General features: G+C 39.2%; 1 protein-coding gene across 4 annotated transcripts in view; it reads left to right on the forward strand.

Moving 5' to 3' along the window:
• The window catches only part of cadps2 (Ca++-dependent secretion activator 2), a 132,011-nt gene extending 112,327 nt beyond the window's left edge, over positions 1–19,684 (forward strand). The window contains exons 19-29 of one of the 4 annotated variants that reach the window (XM_058408476.1): positions 3,386–3,527; positions 3,852–3,971; positions 6,000–6,155; positions 6,340–6,487; positions 7,348–7,362; positions 9,121–9,195; positions 9,526–9,609; positions 9,757–9,789; positions 13,341–13,448; positions 18,431–18,535; positions 18,644–19,684. In XM_058408476.1, the coding sequence (XP_058264459.1) occupies positions 3,386–3,527; positions 3,852–3,971; positions 6,000–6,155; positions 6,340–6,487; positions 7,348–7,362; positions 9,121–9,195; positions 9,526–9,609; positions 9,757–9,789; positions 13,341–13,448; positions 18,431–18,535; positions 18,644–18,814 (1,157 nt within the window). In that variant the 3' untranslated portion in view covers positions 18,815–19,684. The remainder of the gene's footprint in view (positions 1–3,385; positions 3,528–3,851; positions 3,972–5,999; positions 6,156–6,339; positions 6,488–7,347; positions 7,363–9,120; positions 9,196–9,525; positions 9,610–9,756; positions 9,790–13,340; positions 13,449–18,430; positions 18,536–18,643) is intronic. The other 3 variants (XM_058408477.1, XM_058408478.1, XM_058408479.1) reach the window with 3 other exon arrangements.
• The last annotated feature ends 776 nt before the right edge of the window (positions 19,685–20,460 follow it).

The following is a 20,460-nucleotide window of genomic DNA, read 5'->3' on the forward strand; positions in this document are numbered from 1 at the left end:
CGATCAATGGGATTGAATTAAGTAAAAAAAAATACGGAAAATGTCATAGCGAACAACTGAAGAATCTGGGCACATACACAACCCCCCCAAAACATTGAATTCAGGTGTTGTTTTTCATGGGTTGGGCTCAGGCCCTTAGTTAAAGTGAAAGGAACTCTTAATGCTTCAGCTTCATACCAAGACATTTTGGACAATTTCATGCTCCCAACTTTGTGGGAACAGTTTGGGGATGACCCCTTCCTGTTCCAACATGACTGCACACCAGTGCACAAAGAAAGGTCCATAAAGACATGGATGAGTGAGTTTGGTGTGGAGGAACTTGACTGGCCTGCACAGAGTCCTGACCTCAACCCCACAGAACACCTTTGGATGAATTAGAGCGGAGACTGTGAGCCAGGACAAAACTGGGACTTCTGCCTTTACATGAACATGAATGTAATATGGAGTTGTCCCGTCCTTTGCAGCTATAACAGCTTCAACTCTTCTGGGAAGGCTTTCCACAAGGTTTAGGAGTGTGTTTATGGGAATTTTTGACCATTCCTCTAGAAGTGCATTTGTGAGGTCAGGCACTGATGTTGGAGGAGAAGGCCTGACTCACAGTCTCCGCTCTAATTCATCCAAAAGGTTTTCTATCGGGTTGAGGTCAGGACTCTGTGCAGGCCAGTCAAGTTCCTCCACACCAAACTCGCTCATCCATGATCTTGCTTTGTGCACTGGTGCGCAGTCATGTTGGAAGAGGAAGGGGCATGAAATTGTCCAAAATGTCTTGGTATGCTGAAGCATAAAGAGTTCTTTTCACTGGATCTAAGGGGTCGGGCCCAATCCCTGAAAAACAACACCCCAATTCAATGATTTGGAGGGGTGTCCCAAAACTTTTGGCAATATAGTGAATGGTGTCACCGCACCAGCCAATGGGATCAGCGGTCTATCCTTTTAGATGTCTATGGTGCACTTTAACACTGTCAAATATCACAAATGGAATCATACAGTGGCTATGAAGCATGTTAACCAAATTAAATCTTTATATTGAAAATTCAGTGTTTCCGACAAAGCTTTGCAGACTCTTGGCATTTTCTCAACCAGATTCACAGCGGAGCTTCATCCAGGAGACTTTTCCTAAAATTCCCAAATAGGCTTAGCACTTGTTGGCTGTATCTCCTGAATGTTCTAAATAGAAACTGTTTCATTATATTTGTTTAGGAAAATGCACGAAACTGGCAGTATTTTCAGTAACATAAATAATATGTTCATATTAATGTGCTAGCTCTTATATGTTATTGTTTCTATAGTAACAGCTCATTCCCAGGGACTCGTGTAATGAACGCTCCACAGGATCTAACCCTTATAATATAAGAATTAAATGTTGTTGTTTAACAAAGAAAAGCCTATAATCATTGACGCGATGATGTTTTGTGTTAGTAAACATGTGTGTAGCATTTATGAAGAGGGAGTTTCAGGCGCCGGTGCTTTGTAACAGTCTGTACGTTTCCATATCTTCTTCTTCTTCTTCTTCTTCTTTTGGCTTTTCCCTTCAGGGGTCCCCACAGCGAATCATCTCCCTCTGCCTATCCCTATCATCTGCATCCTCAACACTTACACCCAGTAGCTTCATACCCTCAATTATTCCATCCATATACCTCCTCTTTGGCCTTCCTCTTTGCCTTCTGCCTGGCTGCTCCATGTCCAACATTCTCCTACCGATATACTCACTCTCCCTCCTCTGAACATGTCCAAACCATCTTAATCTGTCCTCCCTAACTTTGTCCCCCAAACATCCAACATGAGCCGTCCCTCCGATGTACTCGTTCCTAATCCTGTCCAACCGTGTCACTCCCAAAGAGAACATCTTCAGCTCTGCTACCTCCATCTCTGACTCCTGTCTCTTCCTCAGTGACACTGTCTGTAAACCATACAGCATGGCCGGTCTCACCACTGTCTTGTACACTGTATGTTTCCACATATGGGAAAGTATTCAGGAGAGAGGAGTGTGTGCTGGAGTTTATAGTAATCTTTGGCAATGGGAGTTCTGGTTCTGGTGTTTCAGTAACATGACACGTGGGTTTTTTTATCTTGTGAACTTTAAAAGAGAAGAAAAGTGAGGCTGGTGATTAAATGTCTGTACAATGTAGCTGCTATAATGTAAGTGATTACAGGTGCTGACTTGTCTCATGGACATTCCTCAATATTAACTATAAACAGCGATGGATCATTTGTTAATAAGACACTTTGGACTGTCCTGTTTCTTTAAAGAAAAGAGTGACTTCCACAATAACTTCACAAGAATTACAATGTCCATTAACCATGTGCAATATCACATCATGTACAATATCTTTTAAGCACCCTTTTTTAATACATTTTTAATAGATAGAATGTTTCATTTATATTTTGGAATACATTTTGTTCCTTTGAATACGTTTGTACATATAGATTATTTTATTTATCCATATATTTCATTTATTTTTCATTTCCCTTGCAATCTGAAGATGGCTAAAGAATTTTCTTCGGAATTAATAAAGGTCTCATCTCAACTTATTTGTTTTGGGATATATAGCATTGCAGATATTTGATTATATTCCTGCAGTGCAGTGCAGTGTGTGTGTGTGTGTGTGTGTTATTCCTTAGGTACTATATGTCAGGTCAAGCATCTGAGCACATGAACCTGCAGTCTGACTCGGTTTTTATGCCTGATGATGTGTTTTGAGCTATGCAGTTGTGATCTAGCAATCTATATATGAAATGTGTGTGTGTGTACTTGCTAATCATTTATTCCCTTGTGATTAAGCTTATAAAATATCAAGCTCTTGGCCATGAAGACTGCATCTTGTTACTGCCACTAAATGCACACATGAGTTTTATCATCGTCTCAAGATGTTAAATGGTTGTGAAACGTGCTCACACACCCACGAGAGTAAAAAGGCTAGTGTTAATGATGAAGGAACAGAGTGAGAGGGAATTATAACTAATGATGCCCAATGAGACACCTCTCTGTGTCTGTCTGTCTGTCTGTGTCTGTCTCTCTCTCTCTCTCTCTCTCTCTCTCTCATGAAATCCCACAGGAATCTGTGGGAATGTGCGCCACCTTTACTCGTCTGCTTCTTCTATCCCACGCACTACTAGATAGCTTCTCCAACAAATGTTTATTTATTTTTTTTTTTTTGTTACTTTATATTGGGAGATAATTTTCATTTCTAGGGATTTCTATCCATTACAAATTTAATGTGGTCTCTCAGAGAATTTCATCTACTACTTATGCAAAGCTGTCTGGTTTTCGCCTTGGATTTATGCCAGAACTGTATTTTGAGACTCTTCGAAAGAGAGTGTTATGTGTTTACTCTAGTTTTAAGACTGTCTTTAAAGCTTTCTGAATCTTTTTCCCATGTCCTAGCTCACTTGTGCAATGGAACATTCCACAAGCACCTGCAGGAGCTCTACATGCCTCTGGTAGTACGCTATATTGATCTGATGGAGTCCTCCATTGCCCAGTCTGTCCATCGGGGCTTTGAGCAAGAGACCTGGCAGTCCGTCAAGTAAGATCTTTAGGTTTTGGGGGCTTTCATGATGACTTTACAGCATGGTTTTATACAACTGGTCTATGTGTATCTTTTTATACATATCTTGTATATACTCTTAAGACTTCTCTCTTATTTTGCCCCCCCCCCACTTGATTCCTAAACACTTCTATTAAAAAAACACTTCTTAGCTTTTCTATCTTTTGTATCTCTATCACAGTAAAACTCTGCAATGCTTCATTCTTTGTGTCTGTCATTCCTTTCTTTCTTTCTTTTTTTTTTTACTCTTCTGTCTTTCTTTCCTTCTCTGTATTTTTTTTTCTTCTTTTCAATCTCTGGCAGGACTATTACCAACAATCTGCCAAGTGTGCCTTTGCCTAAAGTTCCCAACCTGCCCCTCAATCTTCCTCAGATGCCCAGCTTCTCCACCCCCTCCTGGATTGGACCACTATGTGATAACACGTGTGTATGGGCCAGCTGGGCACCATCCATATTTAACGGCCATGCCGGTGCTTATTATAGCCCTAAAGAAAGCATTTTACTTTTTAAATTAGACCTTTAGAACCAAACAAAAAACAAGCCAACTCAAATATATATATATATATATATATATATATATATATATATATATATATATATATATATATATATATATTTAGAGAGAGAGAGAGTGAGATAGATAGATAGATAGATAGATAGATAGATAGATAGATAGATAGATAGATAGATAGATAGATAGATAGATAGATAGATAGTGTGTTTATATAAGTGTTTGCTGATGTACTGTGATGTACAATGTCTGGTGTCTGGCCGAGCATCTGAGCACATGAACCTGCAGGTCAACTCCTTTTTTTTTGTCTGATGTTGTGCTTGCTATTGTGATCTATCGATCTAGATGACCCAGATTTGTTATGTACTGAGCGTTGGTGTAAGAGTATTCGCATTAGACATTTTTTCAATTTTCATTAAGTTTTTCTTAGCTCTGCTTTAGAATTACCTGCTTCTAAACTATTCATTTGACAGATATTCAGTGATCAAAACCTAAACCTTTTGTACTCCTTTGGACGCTGTGAGGAATGTTTGGCATTCATCTGATTCGCCTGATTTTGATTTGACAGCCATTAAGCCATCAGTTCTCACTTTCTCCCAGTTTTTCCCCCCAACAAGATTTTAGAGATTTTTTATGTTTTCCTTCTTGTGTTTTGCCGTTTTTCCGTGGTAAATCTGTCACAGTGGAATTTGATGATTGCTAAACTATTCAAGTCATCCGTGAGTCTCTCTGATGGCCTTGACCGTCATGGTGACAGTGATGTTATTGTTAATATGGAAGAAGATAAATAAATTAAAAAAATGTGTAGATCATGTTCATTGTAAACAGGCTGGACTGCAAATGCACACCAGGTTTCAGGCCTGAAACAGTGTCTGTAGTGGGAGTAGTCCTGTGGGTGTGTGTCCAAGGGGACTCTGTGGTTAGCTGGTTGTTAGAGGCAGTCAGAATGCCGTGTTCCCCCACAGGAGTGCCGCTCCTGGCGAGAAGCTCGTCCATTTGTTCATGCTGCCTCTTCCCCCGCTCTCGCAGGCTTGAGGGGGCGGCGCAGGCCCCCGAGGGAGCCCTCACACACTGTACCGACGCTAATTAATCGAGTGGGAACTCATGCTCATCCTTTTTAATTGCACTGTGGACTTTGCCAAACTATTTTCCAGGACTGCCACTTGTGAAGGTAACAGTCTTTTAACAGCGAGAGGAGTGAGTGCCCTTTTTTTCCTTACTGCTGAGCGTTTTGCGCTGTACACTTGAATGCTGCTTGTGTCAGCCTCTCGGTGTGTTGTCGTGTTAACTGTGGTTGACACAGTGGTGTCAGTCCATCTGTCTGCCTTGCTGAGGCTGTCTTAAGCCTCTGGAAACCCAGAAGCATTTTTTCAGCAGCTATGAGCTGTATAGGCAAAGCTTATAGTTTATAGAGCTTTTTTTTTCTTCTTCTTTTCTTACTGTCCTCTCTTGACTCACATGGCATGACTGAATTGTTTTATTAGGAAACATTATTTCTTTTAGCATGATGATTTCAATGATGATGACCCCAATATCACAAGAGTTAACGATCTAGATAAGCCAATAAACCTGGATTTAAGCATTTCACATAAGTGCCATTCTGAATGATTTGACTCGAGCCTTCTTTTGAATTAGTTGCTAAGTTACCATGTTCTGTCTAAAGGTACCTGATGCTAAAATTAGCTTAGACAAACCTACAGACTAGAAAACCAATTCTATTCAAAATATTGATGAACACTTCAAGCACTTGAAAGATATTACGTGAAAAGCTGATTTTTTCTTTTTTAATCTGAATTTTATACGGGTTTTTGAAAATAATCAGTGGGACTTGAAAATTTAGATTTATAGAAATTTAAATTGACTGAAAATATGAAAAGTCTATTACATCAGATATAAGGGCAGGAGAATGCTGGTGCTATTCTATGCTTTATGTTTGACAGTAATGGCTCAGCAACATCAGAGGACCTGTTCTGGAAGCTGGACGCTCTCCAGATGTTTGTCATGGACCTGCACTGGCCGGAGCCGGAGTTTGCCAGACATCTGGAGCAGAGGCTGAAGCTCATGGCTAGTGATATGATGGAGGCCTGTGTCAAAAGGTCAAAACAATTGCATCTACTTTTATCTATTAAGAACACTTTTTTTGTTTTAATTGAATATAAGATTATTAATTATCCATTAATTATATTGTGCTAACCTTATCAAAGGCTTACGGCATTTCCATGCTAAGTGAAATACACGCAACAATCCGCTCACTTGTAGCTGTGCCTCCTTGAAACGCAGGACCAAAGCAGCTTTCGATATTAAGATGCAGAAATCGAGTAAATCCACCGACTTCAGGGTGCCTTTGTCCGTCTGCACCATGTTCAACATTCTGATGGATGCTAAGAAGCAGTACTCTAAGCTTTGTATCCTCGACCAAGGCCAAGAGGTAAAACCCTATCCATATTAGGTTCATCATATATTTAAACATACCGTTCACGTGTAAACGAAAACGTCAAGAGTGTACAATATAAAGAATGTATAAAAAAAAAAACTTATATTAGAAGCATTTCTTTACAAGAAAATGAATTGCAGAACAAAAAAAAAAAAGAGGTGTCTATATAAACGAGTATGCAATTTATTTCCACAGAATGTAAAAATACATCTTTGTGTATTATATGTAGTATATTCTGTAATTTTTGGGGGGTAAATATATATATATATATTATATATAATGTAAATATATATATATATATAATGATTTTTTTTTAATCCCTATAAAACAGCACAATACAGTAATGACTTAGTCAAGGTCATTAAAGTGTGTGCAGTGTATGTTAACTGTAACACTAGAACTATGTGATGGTTAAGCACGCCGTAGGTCTCGTGTATTTCCCTGAAGTATATCCATCCAAAAACAATTAAAAAAAGAAAAGAAGTGGATCGTTGTTTTAGCCGAGAAAACCTCGACTTAACCTAAATGTATAGATGTGAGTGTGTATCAAAATAAATACCTAACATATATAATGCAGCTTTCAAACTGAGATAAAGTGTAAATGCATAAAGATGAAAGAATGTACACAAAAAACAGCTTAATGTGTGTACTAAGGCCAAGCTTTTTCAACCCATGATTGTCACTTACTCCGTCCTTTTGTTTGATATAGATTCAGATCATTTATTCATCCATCCTTGTTTTTGCGTGAAATATTTTCAGTTGGTTTTTTTTTTCTATTTTCGGTGTCTATTTTACGCTCGTTTTATATTTTTTCCTTTTCATGTGTCCCGCTCACATCATTGCATGAATCCAAGATGGATCAACAGTGGGTGAGTCCACCATCTTTCCCTCTGGCTTGTAAAAGCATCACACAAGCATTCATGCTTAAATTAAAAAAACAGTTGTTGGACAAGATTTCTAGGCCATCGGTTCTATTCCATCATCTCTCGGTTCAGATTTGATTGTCATTCCTTTGTCTAGTGCTCATTTCACTCGCCTTTCTATTTTCTATTATTGATACTTCGCTCAGTGACTTGCAAAGATTTCATCCAACGATTTTAAAACACTGCTTCCGTTCAGTAACGACTATAGAAATGTTCAGTTATCCTTCTATGCTAAAATATTTTGCATTTCTCCGCGATGAAAAAGAGCATTTCGTACAGACAGTTTTGTGTGTCTGACTTCTGTAATTTAGCTTCTGCAAATTGCTCAACATTCAGCCAGATCGGCGTACACAAAAGTTCCAAATTTTTTCCCGGCTCAGGTCGTGCACGCGTGTCAACGTGTGTTTGTAATATGTAGATAATAATTTTACTAGCATATATCTTTGCCTGTTGGCGCTTCCATTGAAAGGGGTTGCCGCGCTTCAGAATGCAAGGTTACTCTTTAGAAACCGCTTTCTCCCTGAAGTGCCTCTTACTGGATCGCTCCCAGATAAATGTTTTCAAAAGAAATTATTGTTCTTTTGGTTTTCACACACAGCAAAGACCCCACAATTTAATCCCCTCTAATGCAAAAAGAGCCCTTGCAATTTGGCCCCCACTGTTATATAAAAAGCAAACATGGAAGTGTTAATTGAGGTAAAAAGTCCTTAAGATTTGCCCATAATTCCGTTTATGGAAAAATTGCCATTTCATGTAGTGAAAGATAGTGAAAAGAAAATTAGGGCTGCCGATGGTGACCTCTCAGCACCCTCAATTTGTCACCGATCTACGCTCTTTATTGATTGAAATTTTTAATTTGGGTGTTCTTTAGATGTGCTGTGAAAGGGCATTGTTGGCAGAGATGAACTCCCGCTTGCCTTGCATGCAGCAAAGGCATCTATTCAATGGAGCCGAATGGAGGCTCTCTTTCCCTTTCACACACACACACACACACACACAACCTCCCTCCCTCCCTCCTCTTTCTCTGTTCCTCTATCTCTTGTTTGCTCTTCCTTAGAGTCGTTCCCTATCCATCTTCCCATATTTTTCAGCATCATCTTTTTTGAAGCCAAAATAAAACGAATCAATATAACCGGATTATTAATGCAAGAGATTAATTGAAGCCAGATTGAGCTTTTGGACCCTGTAGCTAGATGAGACTTTTTCGAGAAACACCACGCTCGCCCTTGTTGCGGCCTGCTTTTTTTTAAAAAAAAAAAAAGTATCCTTCAAATTCCTTTGCCCGAAACGAGGAAAGGAATTCCATTCAGTGGTATAATAGGGCCTATTAGCTGCTTAACTCAGCCGTGTTACATAGGAAGGTTTTACTCTTCCACAGTATATGTGTTTTTTTTGTGATTATGCTGTTTGTTCATTTGCTGTGAGGTTAGATTAGATTTGCGGTTTGCTCTCGATTGATTTTGGGGACATGAGGACAGGAACTAATAGACCAAAGGATTTTTACAGAATTCAATTAATACTTTTTTGTGAGTCCAAAAATAATAATAATAATAATAAACTCTGTGTATGACTTTGTGCGTGTATTTGAAGTTTTTAGCCTGTCAGTTCTGCTTTCACTTTTTTATATTGTAACCCTATTTATATCTGTGCTGTAAGCCATCACGCTCTATTAACAAGTCATGTATTATGTGCACATCTCCACAGCAACAGTACCATTCTAAAATTGATGTCCTGATCGATGAGGCATTTAAAGAAATGATCTCCTGCCTGGTTTCAAAGGTACTGTTTGTTTTCTGATGGTTGGCTTTTGCCTAGCTCTTCTGCTGGCCTTCGCGTGTGCCGGCGAATGCCTCCGAGCCTTTTCCATTTACGCTGAATGAATATAAGAAGGTCTATGAATGATAGATTTTTAGATTTTTTCCGAAGCCTCTCACTGAGAAGGCTAGCAGCTCAATATCAGAGATGGTATTTTTCATCCCATGTTGCTATTACCCAGTTTCTTATTTATCACGTTCTCATGGGCTGCTAAAGATAAGTCATTATGTGGCATGTGTGCTGCTTAAATGTTTCTTTAATGTATTAAATTCCACTTTTCTTCTTCGCTCGCAGTTTGCTGCTGTTTTGGATGGTGTGCTGTCCAAGCTTTCACGATATGATGAAGGAACATTTTTTTCTTCGATCCTTTCTTTTACTGTAAGTGTTGTTTTCTTCCTCTCCCTCTCTCTCTCTCTCTCTCTCTCTCTCTCTCTTTTCCTTCTTCCATTCGAGTGCCAAAAACTGAAATACATTTAAAGACGTACATTAAAAGTCAGTATAGTTTACGCATGCCCTCTTTTAAAGGTAAAAGCAGCAGCCAAGTACGTGGATGTCCCAGTAAGTGTTACTCAGCTCCGAACTCTCGGTGCTTACTGTCTGCATGAAAGCTTTGGTGTCTGCTGTGTGACCGTGTACAAAGTATTTTATTTAGCACACGCGGTGATTTGTGCGTTCGCCAGTTTTGTAATCTCATGTAAGATGTGGTATCCAACTTCGCCGAGTGTTGCAGCCTAGCCTTCTGGCATGCCCTCTCTCAGTAAGAAAACCAACGGACAAGTATCAAGTGCTGTTTCAGTATCTCTTGCCATCGTGTGAGAAATATTTCCTATTTATTCATCAAATGGCAGTGCTAAATGTTGAAGAAATTTGCAATGAGCTATTGTAGTGCCAGGGTGCATCTGAGAGCTGGCTAAGTAACGCTAATTGGTAACCCATTTGGCTTGGATTTGGTTTGCAATCCAGAAAGTTGTCGACAGCGGGTTTCACAACAAGCGGCGAGAGGACTGTGTTCTGAGAGGTGGCAAGGAGGCAACAAACAGGCAAGGAAATCAACACTGGTTTCATGTCTGTAAAGAAGCGGCACGTAGAGATAGTGCTTTGCTGTTACGTGAGCAACTTTTGGCTTGTTTTTTTATTGTAAATTTATAAGACAAGATTAGTGCAAAATCAAACACGGCAGAAATGTTGTTGTCATGCTCCACTGATCAATTAAACCTTTCAGCTCTTGGCACGCAGAAGCCCGTGGTATGCAGTAGGCAAATCCCCCCTCTTACGTGTTAAATGAGAATATAACGTCCACCTTGCGCTTTTGTGTGGAGGCAACCCGGCACCTTGGAAGCCCATTTCACAGCCGCGCAGGAGGAGAGAGGGAGCCAGAGAGCCAGGCTCCAGGTCTGGCCTTTGCCACTGAACATTTCTGGGCCCTTGTCACGAAATTTTAAGCTCTCCTGCTCTTTTGTGAAGACTGCCATTCAAGCACTGGGGTATTCTGGCAAGGCAAGCCCTGCTGGTAGCTCAGCCAAACACACTGAGTCAGACATTCACACCCTCCGAAACACATGCTTTGATTAAAAGCTAACGCTCTCACATACACACTCCACCTTGAAACTATTTACCACAAACTTACTTGTAGATTCTCATACAAGCCATACAAACAGTTCATGCTTACTTCATCTCTCTCTCTCTCTCTCTCTCTCTCTCTCTCTCTGTTTCTCTCTCTCTCTGTTTCTCTCTTTCAAACACACACACACACAGAATCACACTCTCGCACGCATTTATACACCTGCACCTGGGCAGTGAATGAGGCAGTGGCAGGAAGCCAGAACAGCCACTCTATGTAATTACCATCTATTTTGTCTCTCCTTCTTTTTCTCGTCTGTTTCCCATCCCCGTCGCTTATCCCCTCAGCTTAACCAGTCATTAACCTGGCCTTAATCACACCATCCCACACCTCTGCATTGATTCAGTCACACACGCCCCGGCTTCCCCGCACCCCTGCCCATTCCTCGCTGATCTCGTATTGTTCTCCTGCTGTGGCTCAAATGCTCCTGCGTCCTCTCACCGTGGGCTGTTTGTGATTCTGTGCAAATGATGGCCAAGTGGGTTCGCTGACGGGTTGTGTGTACTTGTGTTTAAGCCTGTGCATGCTTTGATTTGTGTGTGTGTGTGTGTATGTGATTACTATGTTGCACTGTCAGAAATAAAAGGGGCTTCCTGCTTAAGCTCTGCGACAATGACAGTGCACACATAAACACAGACACACACTAGGACTGCTGGACATGTTTTATGACTTGATGGCTATTTAAAAGTGCGATTTTTTTTAAAAAAACCTGAAAAATATGTAGAACACGATAAAAAAAAAAAAAAAATTAAGCCACGGGCTCAGAACAAGAGTATTAACTGGGTGAGACAATGCCTTGCTTCTTGTGTGTGGGCCGCCTTTCAGGTATTTTATAGACACTCTTTGGTCCCCTGTAGATCATGGAGGTGGAGCTTTGTGAACACGGGTGGGAATGAGGCTCAAGGGAAAAACAATATTCAAACATCAAACCCATCTACTATTAATCTTACCTAATGCACTTTTAAATGTTCCTAATATTTACTGTTTGAAAGCCACGAAACATGTTCATTGTTTAAGACCCTATGCTGTAGTTGTCGTTGCTAAACCTAAAGCTGCCAAAGTACAAATTTTGGCCAAATGATCTTTTGCAGGCTGATGGGAAACAAAACCATTGTGTAGTGAGCATATAATGAATGTCTGCTATAATTATATATATATATATATATATATATATATATATATATATATATATATATATATATATATATATATATATATATATATATATATATACATACATACTTACTTTCAACGACTAGCTTAATCAATAAACATGTGTATTTATATTCCTGTGTGAAAACAAGTTAAAAGGTCTCTGGAAAGGGTTGAAAGGCTTAAGAACAAGTGAAAGGATAATGTTAAGACATTTAAACAAACCTAATATTATGTTCTATGATAAAACTGTGAAGCAACACATTTTCACCTTGGTGTGGTTTATATACAATATGAACACTGCTGATGATTAAAGTCTCTGTGACAGTATATCAGTCTTAATATTTAAATGCATCCAAATATAGCATTATTAAAGTAATAAAAAATGTTAATGTCATTGTCTGATTGCCTCCATCACTGTACTTTGCACCCAGTATGTTCTCTGTAAAGTAGCACTGTGTGTCCGTGTATTCACACACACATCAGAATCAGAAAAAGTGTCTTTGTTTTGCTTGATTGATTGACACCGGAGTTAAGTCGGAAGTGTAACGCGTAATGTGCGCTCAGACAAATCTGTGCACGGTAAGCTCTTAATGTCACGCTGCTATGCCGCGACGAACACAGCAGCTGTCACGTATCTGAGCCATCGGTAATCCGAGAGCTGGAGTGTCCATCAGATATCTCGTGTCTAGTTATTCCACCGTTCCCCCGTTAAGAGCCGAAAGGGAATTTCCACCTTGCTGTGGTGTAGCGTTCCTGTGTCCTCCACCACGGCGTAGGAGGAGACGGAGGAAGCATAGCGTGATAAGGAGCCGTGCTCTGCCCGCAGGTTGTCAGCCCCTGAGAAATGGGTGTGAAAGGTGTCAAAGCAATTACAGTAGTATTAGAGCATTTCCTCCACTTGTGCTCCCAGTGTGAATAGCAGTGTTTTTTTTCCCCTCTATTTGTTACTCAGGTAAACTGAGAAGATCGTCTTGACAGCTTGGAAGCAATTTAGGGGCATATTAGTCTGTTATTGTTTTCCACCTGGCCACATAAAGAGCACTATAATGAATTTTAGCATACTTTAACGGTAATTAATGTGCCTTCACTTTTACTATATATGTCTCTGGGGTCTAACATAAACTCTTTGAACACAACTGACCAACAGTGACCTGCTGTAAACATGGCATAGGTCCAGGCATTGCCAGATGTATTCCTGCATGCAAAGACACTTGATATTTTTACCTTAGAAATAGTAAATGTTTTTGTTTCATTTGTTTCTATCAAATCGATCTCACATGCATCATCTCTTTTTCTCTCTCTCTCTCTCTCTCTCTCTCTCTCTCTCTCTCAGAAACCTGGCATGGATCTAGCAGACACCTACATTACATTTGTGAGGCAAAACCAGGACATCCTCAGAGACCGTGTGAATGATGAGATGTACACAGAGAAAATCTTTGACGTAAGTGCCTCAGCAGACACATACACACGCAGCGCTATCAGTAGTGGGCGAAAGCAAGGTTAAGTACAGCGTCATTTACTTAACACTCTCTTATATTATGTCTCTTCCAGAGTATTATAGCCTTGCGTATTACCAGCATTGTTTTCAATGCTGCTTACTGTTTTTATTATGCAAAAGACTATCAAACATTTATTGAATTTCAATCTGCCCCATCATTTTCCTTAACAGCTATACAAAAGAAGAATATTGACCTGAGGGATAAATTTTCTTAATGAAGGGGAATTACTTCCCCTTCATTTTTTATTTATTTTTTATTATTGGCAGCTTTATAGAACTTAGACCCATAGATTCTATAGTAAATTTCAAAGGCTGTTGAACACAAGCTGTTTAAATAACGTGAAAATTTTCATATAAAAGTGCACTTTATTTATTTATTTATTTATTTATTTTTTGCATATGATCATTTAAAAAAAAAACAGGTCATATAAAGAAACCATAAGGAGTCTTTCTGACGTACAAAGTCATAAAAATAGAATAAAAAGGAAATAGAGTTATCTTTTAAAATTCATTAGCAAAGTCATTTTCTTGCAATAAAAGAGCTCACCTTTCATCTGATTGACATCTTTGCCATGCCGTATATGTACACACGTTAAGCCATCTTTCATAAACCGAAACAGCTCTGGTGTAGCAGAAGCCTTTTAGAGACAGATTTTGATTTTAACACACCTGGCTGTGTTTCCTTCCAACAGAATCTCTTTACACACCTCAGCAAAAAAGGGTGGATTGTGAGTTGTCAAGCCCTTAAGCACTTAAGCAAAGGGTGGATTATGAGGCTTTGAGACTGAATTGTGTGTATATGTTAAGACATTTTGTGGCTAGTAAGGTGTGAGTCGCGTTCTGCATAGCAACTTTGGGATCTTTGCTTATCCTAAGCACAGCTTATTAGTTCACATTAGTCTGTCACGGTCTCTTACAGTGTCTGTCTGTCTATCTGTCTGTGTGTCTGTCCCTCCTCGGAGCCCCCAGCTTGAGGCCTCTTTTCCTCTATGTTCTGTATTGAATAACAGTGAGTGAGAGGTGTAAGGAGGTGTGGAAAATTTTTAGTGGGAGAGGCAATGAGGCCTCGCTAATAGCACTCATCACTCTATTGTGACTATTTCCAGTGTCTGAGAACTCACACTCTTGTTGACCTGTTTATGCTGATGGGGTGCGTGTGTGTGTGTGTGTTTTGTACATTTTTGCTCTTTCACTACTATATATCCACAGGTTGTCAAACAATAGGGAGACACACAGTTAGTTTATATTGACAGTTGAGCAGAAACACAGGTTATAGACCCCCACACACATACACACACAACAGGCAGGTCTCAGCAGTGTATGTGTAGATTGTGTTTGAAAACTTTGTGTGCAGGGCAAGATTGGAGAGATGCTGTGTTTGGGGCTTTCCTGTTTATTTGCTGGGCCTCTGCTGGGGTCGGAGAGCGGCGGTGAGGAGACAGGCACACAGAACGCTTAATGTGCTTCACACACACTCCCTGCGCTCCCTAATGCGCCTCACACACACCCAGTCATGCACATGGAGAGGAAGCCGACAGCAGGGTCTTGCTGTGTCACCAAAGACCCTTCCTCATCAAACAGGCTGCGAGAGAAAGAGTGCTGCCCAAGCGATGCACATGCCTGTGTTCTTGGTTCATTATGTGATCTAGTCTATTTTTGCCGGTATGGATAGATCGGTATTCCGCACATGAGTTCTGCTTTTGGCTGCATCTATGCATTGGGCCGTATGTGGGAAGATATATGGATATTAAAACCATTGTGTTTGTCTAAGACAAGATACTTTGTGGAAATCATGCTGTGCATGCCCTTGCAGGCAGCAGCAAATCAGCATTATTAAGAGTGTGATGAGGTCTGCATGGCAAGGGGCCAGAGTCTTCCGCTTGGTCACGGGTGCCACATATGCCCTTCACTGCCTCCTTAATGATAAAGACAAGAGGATACTTAAGTGTGTGATTACTGCCGCAGGAAGGAAATGTTCCCGGTAATGTGTTCGTGTCTGACTGCTAGTAATATGGAGAAATGCGGCTTGCTCTCCCTCACCTGCACAAATTAGTGTCTTGTCACCTTGCTCCCGTGTTTCTGTCTCCTAGCTAAGCGCTTCAATTAGGGAGAGCCTCACTTTTCTATTTTTCCTACATTCAATTAAGTGTAGGAGGTGGTATTGTTGATTACTTCAGAGATGAATGTGACTGGTGTTTATAATCATGCACACCAGACGTCCTGTTTTGCACGTGAAAAGCAAAAAATCAAGGTTTTATTTGTTCGTTTTTGACAGTTGGGCACATCACTACAATTACTACCTGATTCTCTTTAATGAAGAAAAAACAAAAATGTGTGTCTTTTAAGGTCATTAATTGTATTATATAATTACCCTAATCAGTTATTGTCAAATTGTCAGAAATAGTCCCTTCTCTTTCTCATTATACCGTGGTATGAACATGTGCATATCACTGTGTATGTACTGGACCAGTTTAGTGAGTGGATTAGATTTCAGTGCAATAATTACATAATGAGTTTCTCACAGATCACACAGGACGTACCAAAAAAATCTCAAACATTGAATAGTTTAATGTTTAATCCATATTTACTTAAAAACATACACTCACTGGCCACTTTAATAGGAACACCTGTAGTCCTGCGCATTAATGCTGTTTACTAAACAGCCAGTCATAAGGCAGCAGTGTTGTTTATAAAATGATGTAGACAGACAGACAGACAGACAGACAGACAGACAGACAGACAGACAGACAGACAGACAGATAGATAGACAGATAGATAGATAGATAGATAGATAGATAGATAGATAGATAGATAGATAGATAGATAGACAGAGACAGACAGACAGACAGATAGATAGATAGACTGATAGAAGGATAGATAGATAGATAGATAGATAGATAGATAGATAGATAGATAGATAGATAGATAGATAGATAGATAGACAGAGACAGACAGACAGACAGACAGACAGATAGATAGATAGATAGATAGATAGATAGACTGATAGAAGGATAGATAGATAGATAGATAGATAGATAGATAGATAGATAGATAGATAGATAGATAGATAGATAGATAGATAGATAGACAGATAGATGGACAGATAGATGGACAGACGGGTAGATAGAAGGATAGATAGAAAGAATTTATTGATCCCATGAGGTAAATTCAGCAGCTTAGTCAGTTACAAGACAAAACATGCAAAAATATAAAAAGTTAAAATGAATGTTCACATCAGACATCAGCATAAAGAACATCACTGACTCTGATGATGACTCTTATTAACTGTGGCATGGTTGCTGGCCCCAGATGGGCTGGTCTGAGTATCAGACCACTGATCACTTGGGATTTTCCCACAGAACAGTCTCTAGAGTTTGGAATGGTGAGAAAAACGAAGAGGAAAAGCTCTGTACAGCCTGGCTGCACCAACAAGCATGTCATAGTCAGAGTCACTTTTTCCTCATGCTGATGTTTGATGTGAACATTAACTGAAGCTCTTGACCTGAATCTGCAAGGTTTGTGCACTCCAGCCACACGATCGGCTGATAACAGCGTGAATACAAGCGTTCCTGATTAAGATTAAACTGAGTGATTTATTTTAGTTAAAGAAAAATACACAGCAAATGTGGAACATGGGCACAGAGACTGCTCAGAAGATTGCATAATGACTGTAATATGACCTGTGACTTTTACTACCTTTATTTTATTTCTTACTACGATTTAATATGAGCTTCTTAACTGTTTATAGCTATAGATCCATGTGATGTAAAAGAACCCTATTCTTTATTAGTTTGATTAAAAGTCAGTCTGTCATATCCTGATGTTGTAGTGAAACTCCAGAGAGGCATTACGTCAACTAACAAGGCAATGAGAATCCATTTACTGACAACTTAGTGTGCATCTCAAACCACTAAACTACTACTCGCTACTGTTCAGTACCTAGCAATAATCCTGATGCTCATAATGAAACCCAATACATTCAATACATACATAGAGCGTTGGCTGTAGAAGAACTTCCCCACTAACCCAGAAATGCAGGCACAGCACCTCAGAACCATAACTGCCTGATGTATTTGAGAGAACTGGACACAAGTGTTACATCACACTTATTCCACACAGAGATAAAGAGCATTTTATCAAATGCTGTATGTGTGTGTGTGTGTGTGTGTGCTTGCTTAAGTCTGATAACTTAAGCTTAAGTTTCAAAGGATGCACTTTCTCCTGTTTTTATAACAAAAAGGTGTTTTTTTAATTGAATAATAATAAAAAAGTTTATTATTATTATTATTATGTATAATATTGTTTTTTTATTTTTTTTATTTTTGCTATTATTAGTATTATTGTTGGTGTTGTTGTTGTTATTATTAGTAGTAGTAGTATTTACAAATAATAATATAAAAAAATAAAATAATAATAAAAATAAATCATTTTTTGTTCTTGTACAAAAGTAAAAAAAAACAGCACTGATTTTGGTATTTTTGTGTATTTCATGAACAATTTAAAATCATCGCTTGGTTTTAAAAATATTCTGTTGTAGAAAGCTTTAACAAATTTACATAACTTAGAACGTAATATAAACTGTTTAACCAGCGATAATGAATCACTAAATTATGACTTATCACATATGGCAAAATATCTATTGAATATGTTTTACAGTTATTTTTATGATATGAAGGTCTTTTGAAAGTGAGTTAAGGAGAAAGGAAAAAAAACAAATGGATGTGATCTGAGCAAAATAAAAAATGTTAATAATAAAAAAAGGAAAGGAAAACACAAGGTATATGTGAAAATGGCTGTAAATGGAAACCTAACTAAAGGGTGATTTTGATCTCATGGCATTTATCGAATAAGCCACTGCTTCACTTCATCCCAGGAGATGATGACCAGCCAGATCTTTTCTTTTTCCCCCTCATATTCCCTCATAGCAATGGTACAGCACTTCCATGAAGGCAGTGTGTGTTTGGTTGACTGACCGACTGGACCTGCAGCTCCACGTCTATCAGCTCAAAACCCTCATCAAGATAGTCAAGGTAATACCGACTCCATATTTTTTTGCTTCAGGAATTTGCAAAGAACACTTATAAGCAAAGCAACCTTGAAGAGTGTCTTTTTAAAGGCTTTTGTGTTTGTTTTCGCAGAAGTCCTACCGTGACTTCAGGCTGCAGGGCGTCCTAGACAGCACCTTGAACAGCAAGAACTACGAGACCGTCTATAACCGGCTCACTATAGAGGAGGCCACAGCCGCCGTGTCTGCGGGAGACGGACTGCAGGGCATCAGCATGAGAGACAGTGATGAAGAAGAGGGTTAATTTCAGTCCTTCGTCACCAGATTCATCGCTTTGGATCTTGTTAGATGTTTAAATAAAGCACTTCACCAAGAGACGTCAAGCTATTTCTGTCCACGCTACAGCACCTCTGTCCGAGCATAACTATACTGTTATTTACTGCGTGCTTGTGCAATGTAGTTCGTTAACCACCGAACTGAGCTGATGGCTCACGTGTCTGTAGCTTTAATATATTTCATTTGATGTTCCATGGTTCGGTAAATTAATGTCCAACAAAAGTTGGCTTTCGACTGTGAACACTAGAGGTGCTGCTAGTGATGTAGGTTAAAATCCTGAACAATTACAGAAAGAAAGAAAAAACTGATTTGTCTGTGGATCTTATCTTTCATACAACTGGGACCACAAGTTCTGATGCGCTTTACACTGTGGCATGAACATTGCACAAGCAGAAGCCTGAAACTAGAATAAAATGCTAGTGTTGTGCGATAAATATCATTGGTGACATTGTTATGAACTTCAGTTCTTCGATACAACGACTTGTCAGTTGTGTATGTTTCTGTATGTTGTTGTTGTTACCTAGTTCTGTTTTGTCACCTAATTGTAAGGGGTGTGTGTGTGTGTGTGTGTGTGTGAGAGAGATATGTATATATATATATTTCTATTGTATTTTGTGCACCTGAGTTTGAACAGGTGTGTTTGAAATGTTAGAATTAAAAGTGTTTTTAATGTTAATAATCAGGTGTCATTTATTTGAGACTATTTTCAACATCGACGTCCAACCTGGTAAGTCCTTTTATTCTCAAAAAAAAAAGGAAATGCGTCAGAAACAAGAAAAATCCACAAAAATCCTGGGATTTTTAAATGAACTATTAAAATAAGAGGAAAACAAGGAAATGTACAATCAAATGTGTGTTTATTATAATAAAGTGCAATCATTCACCATAGATTGAGATTTAACTCTACTTCTCCACTTAACCTTCACTTCTCTTCCTAAACTATAAAAATATGACCATGAACTGAGGAAAATGGATTAATGTGTATAGTTAACAATCGTTCAGGTCCTGATGAAAGAGTCTGGCAAAAATAAATCAAGAATAAAAGAAACATGAGCTCAGGAAGCAAACTAATGAAGATGGGTATAATAAGTGATGTTTATCCAATATGTGTGGATTAAAATGCGAAAAATAGATAGACTGTGCATATAATTGTTTGAAATATCTTTTACATGTTACACGTATGTTATATTTGATTGTAATGACTGATAATACGAGTTATTCTGTAATAAATGGCTTGTGATGAGATGTCTGGAAAAGCAGCTGATAGATGAGCTTCATATTCAGGCTGCATGTGTGTGGAAACGGACAGAGCTGAGTGATGTAGAGCATGAAGCAGTGCTGTGGAGTTGTGCTGTGTGTCTCTCCGTGTCTTTGTGTGTCCCTGTGTGTCTTTGCAAGCTCTCTGCATTTCTCTCAGGCTGGAGAAAAGAGCAGCCTGCGCCCTCCGCCTACCGCCCATCTGGCCGAGAAGCTCAAGCCTCGGGTCACTTGTCCTCTACTGTACGAAATGTTGGCTCATCAGCATATAGGCCTAATGATCTGTTGCACAGGCCGCCATTTCCTACGGAAAAGTCTTTAAACTAGCTTGAGGATGATGCTGAGTCCGTGCTCAGA

The sequence above is a fragment of the Hemibagrus wyckioides genome, linkage group LG14, assembly GCF_019097595.1.
Source record: "Hemibagrus wyckioides isolate EC202008001 linkage group LG14, SWU_Hwy_1.0, whole genome shotgun sequence".
Lineage (NCBI taxonomy): Eukaryota > Metazoa > Chordata > Actinopteri > Siluriformes > Bagridae > Hemibagrus > Hemibagrus wyckioides.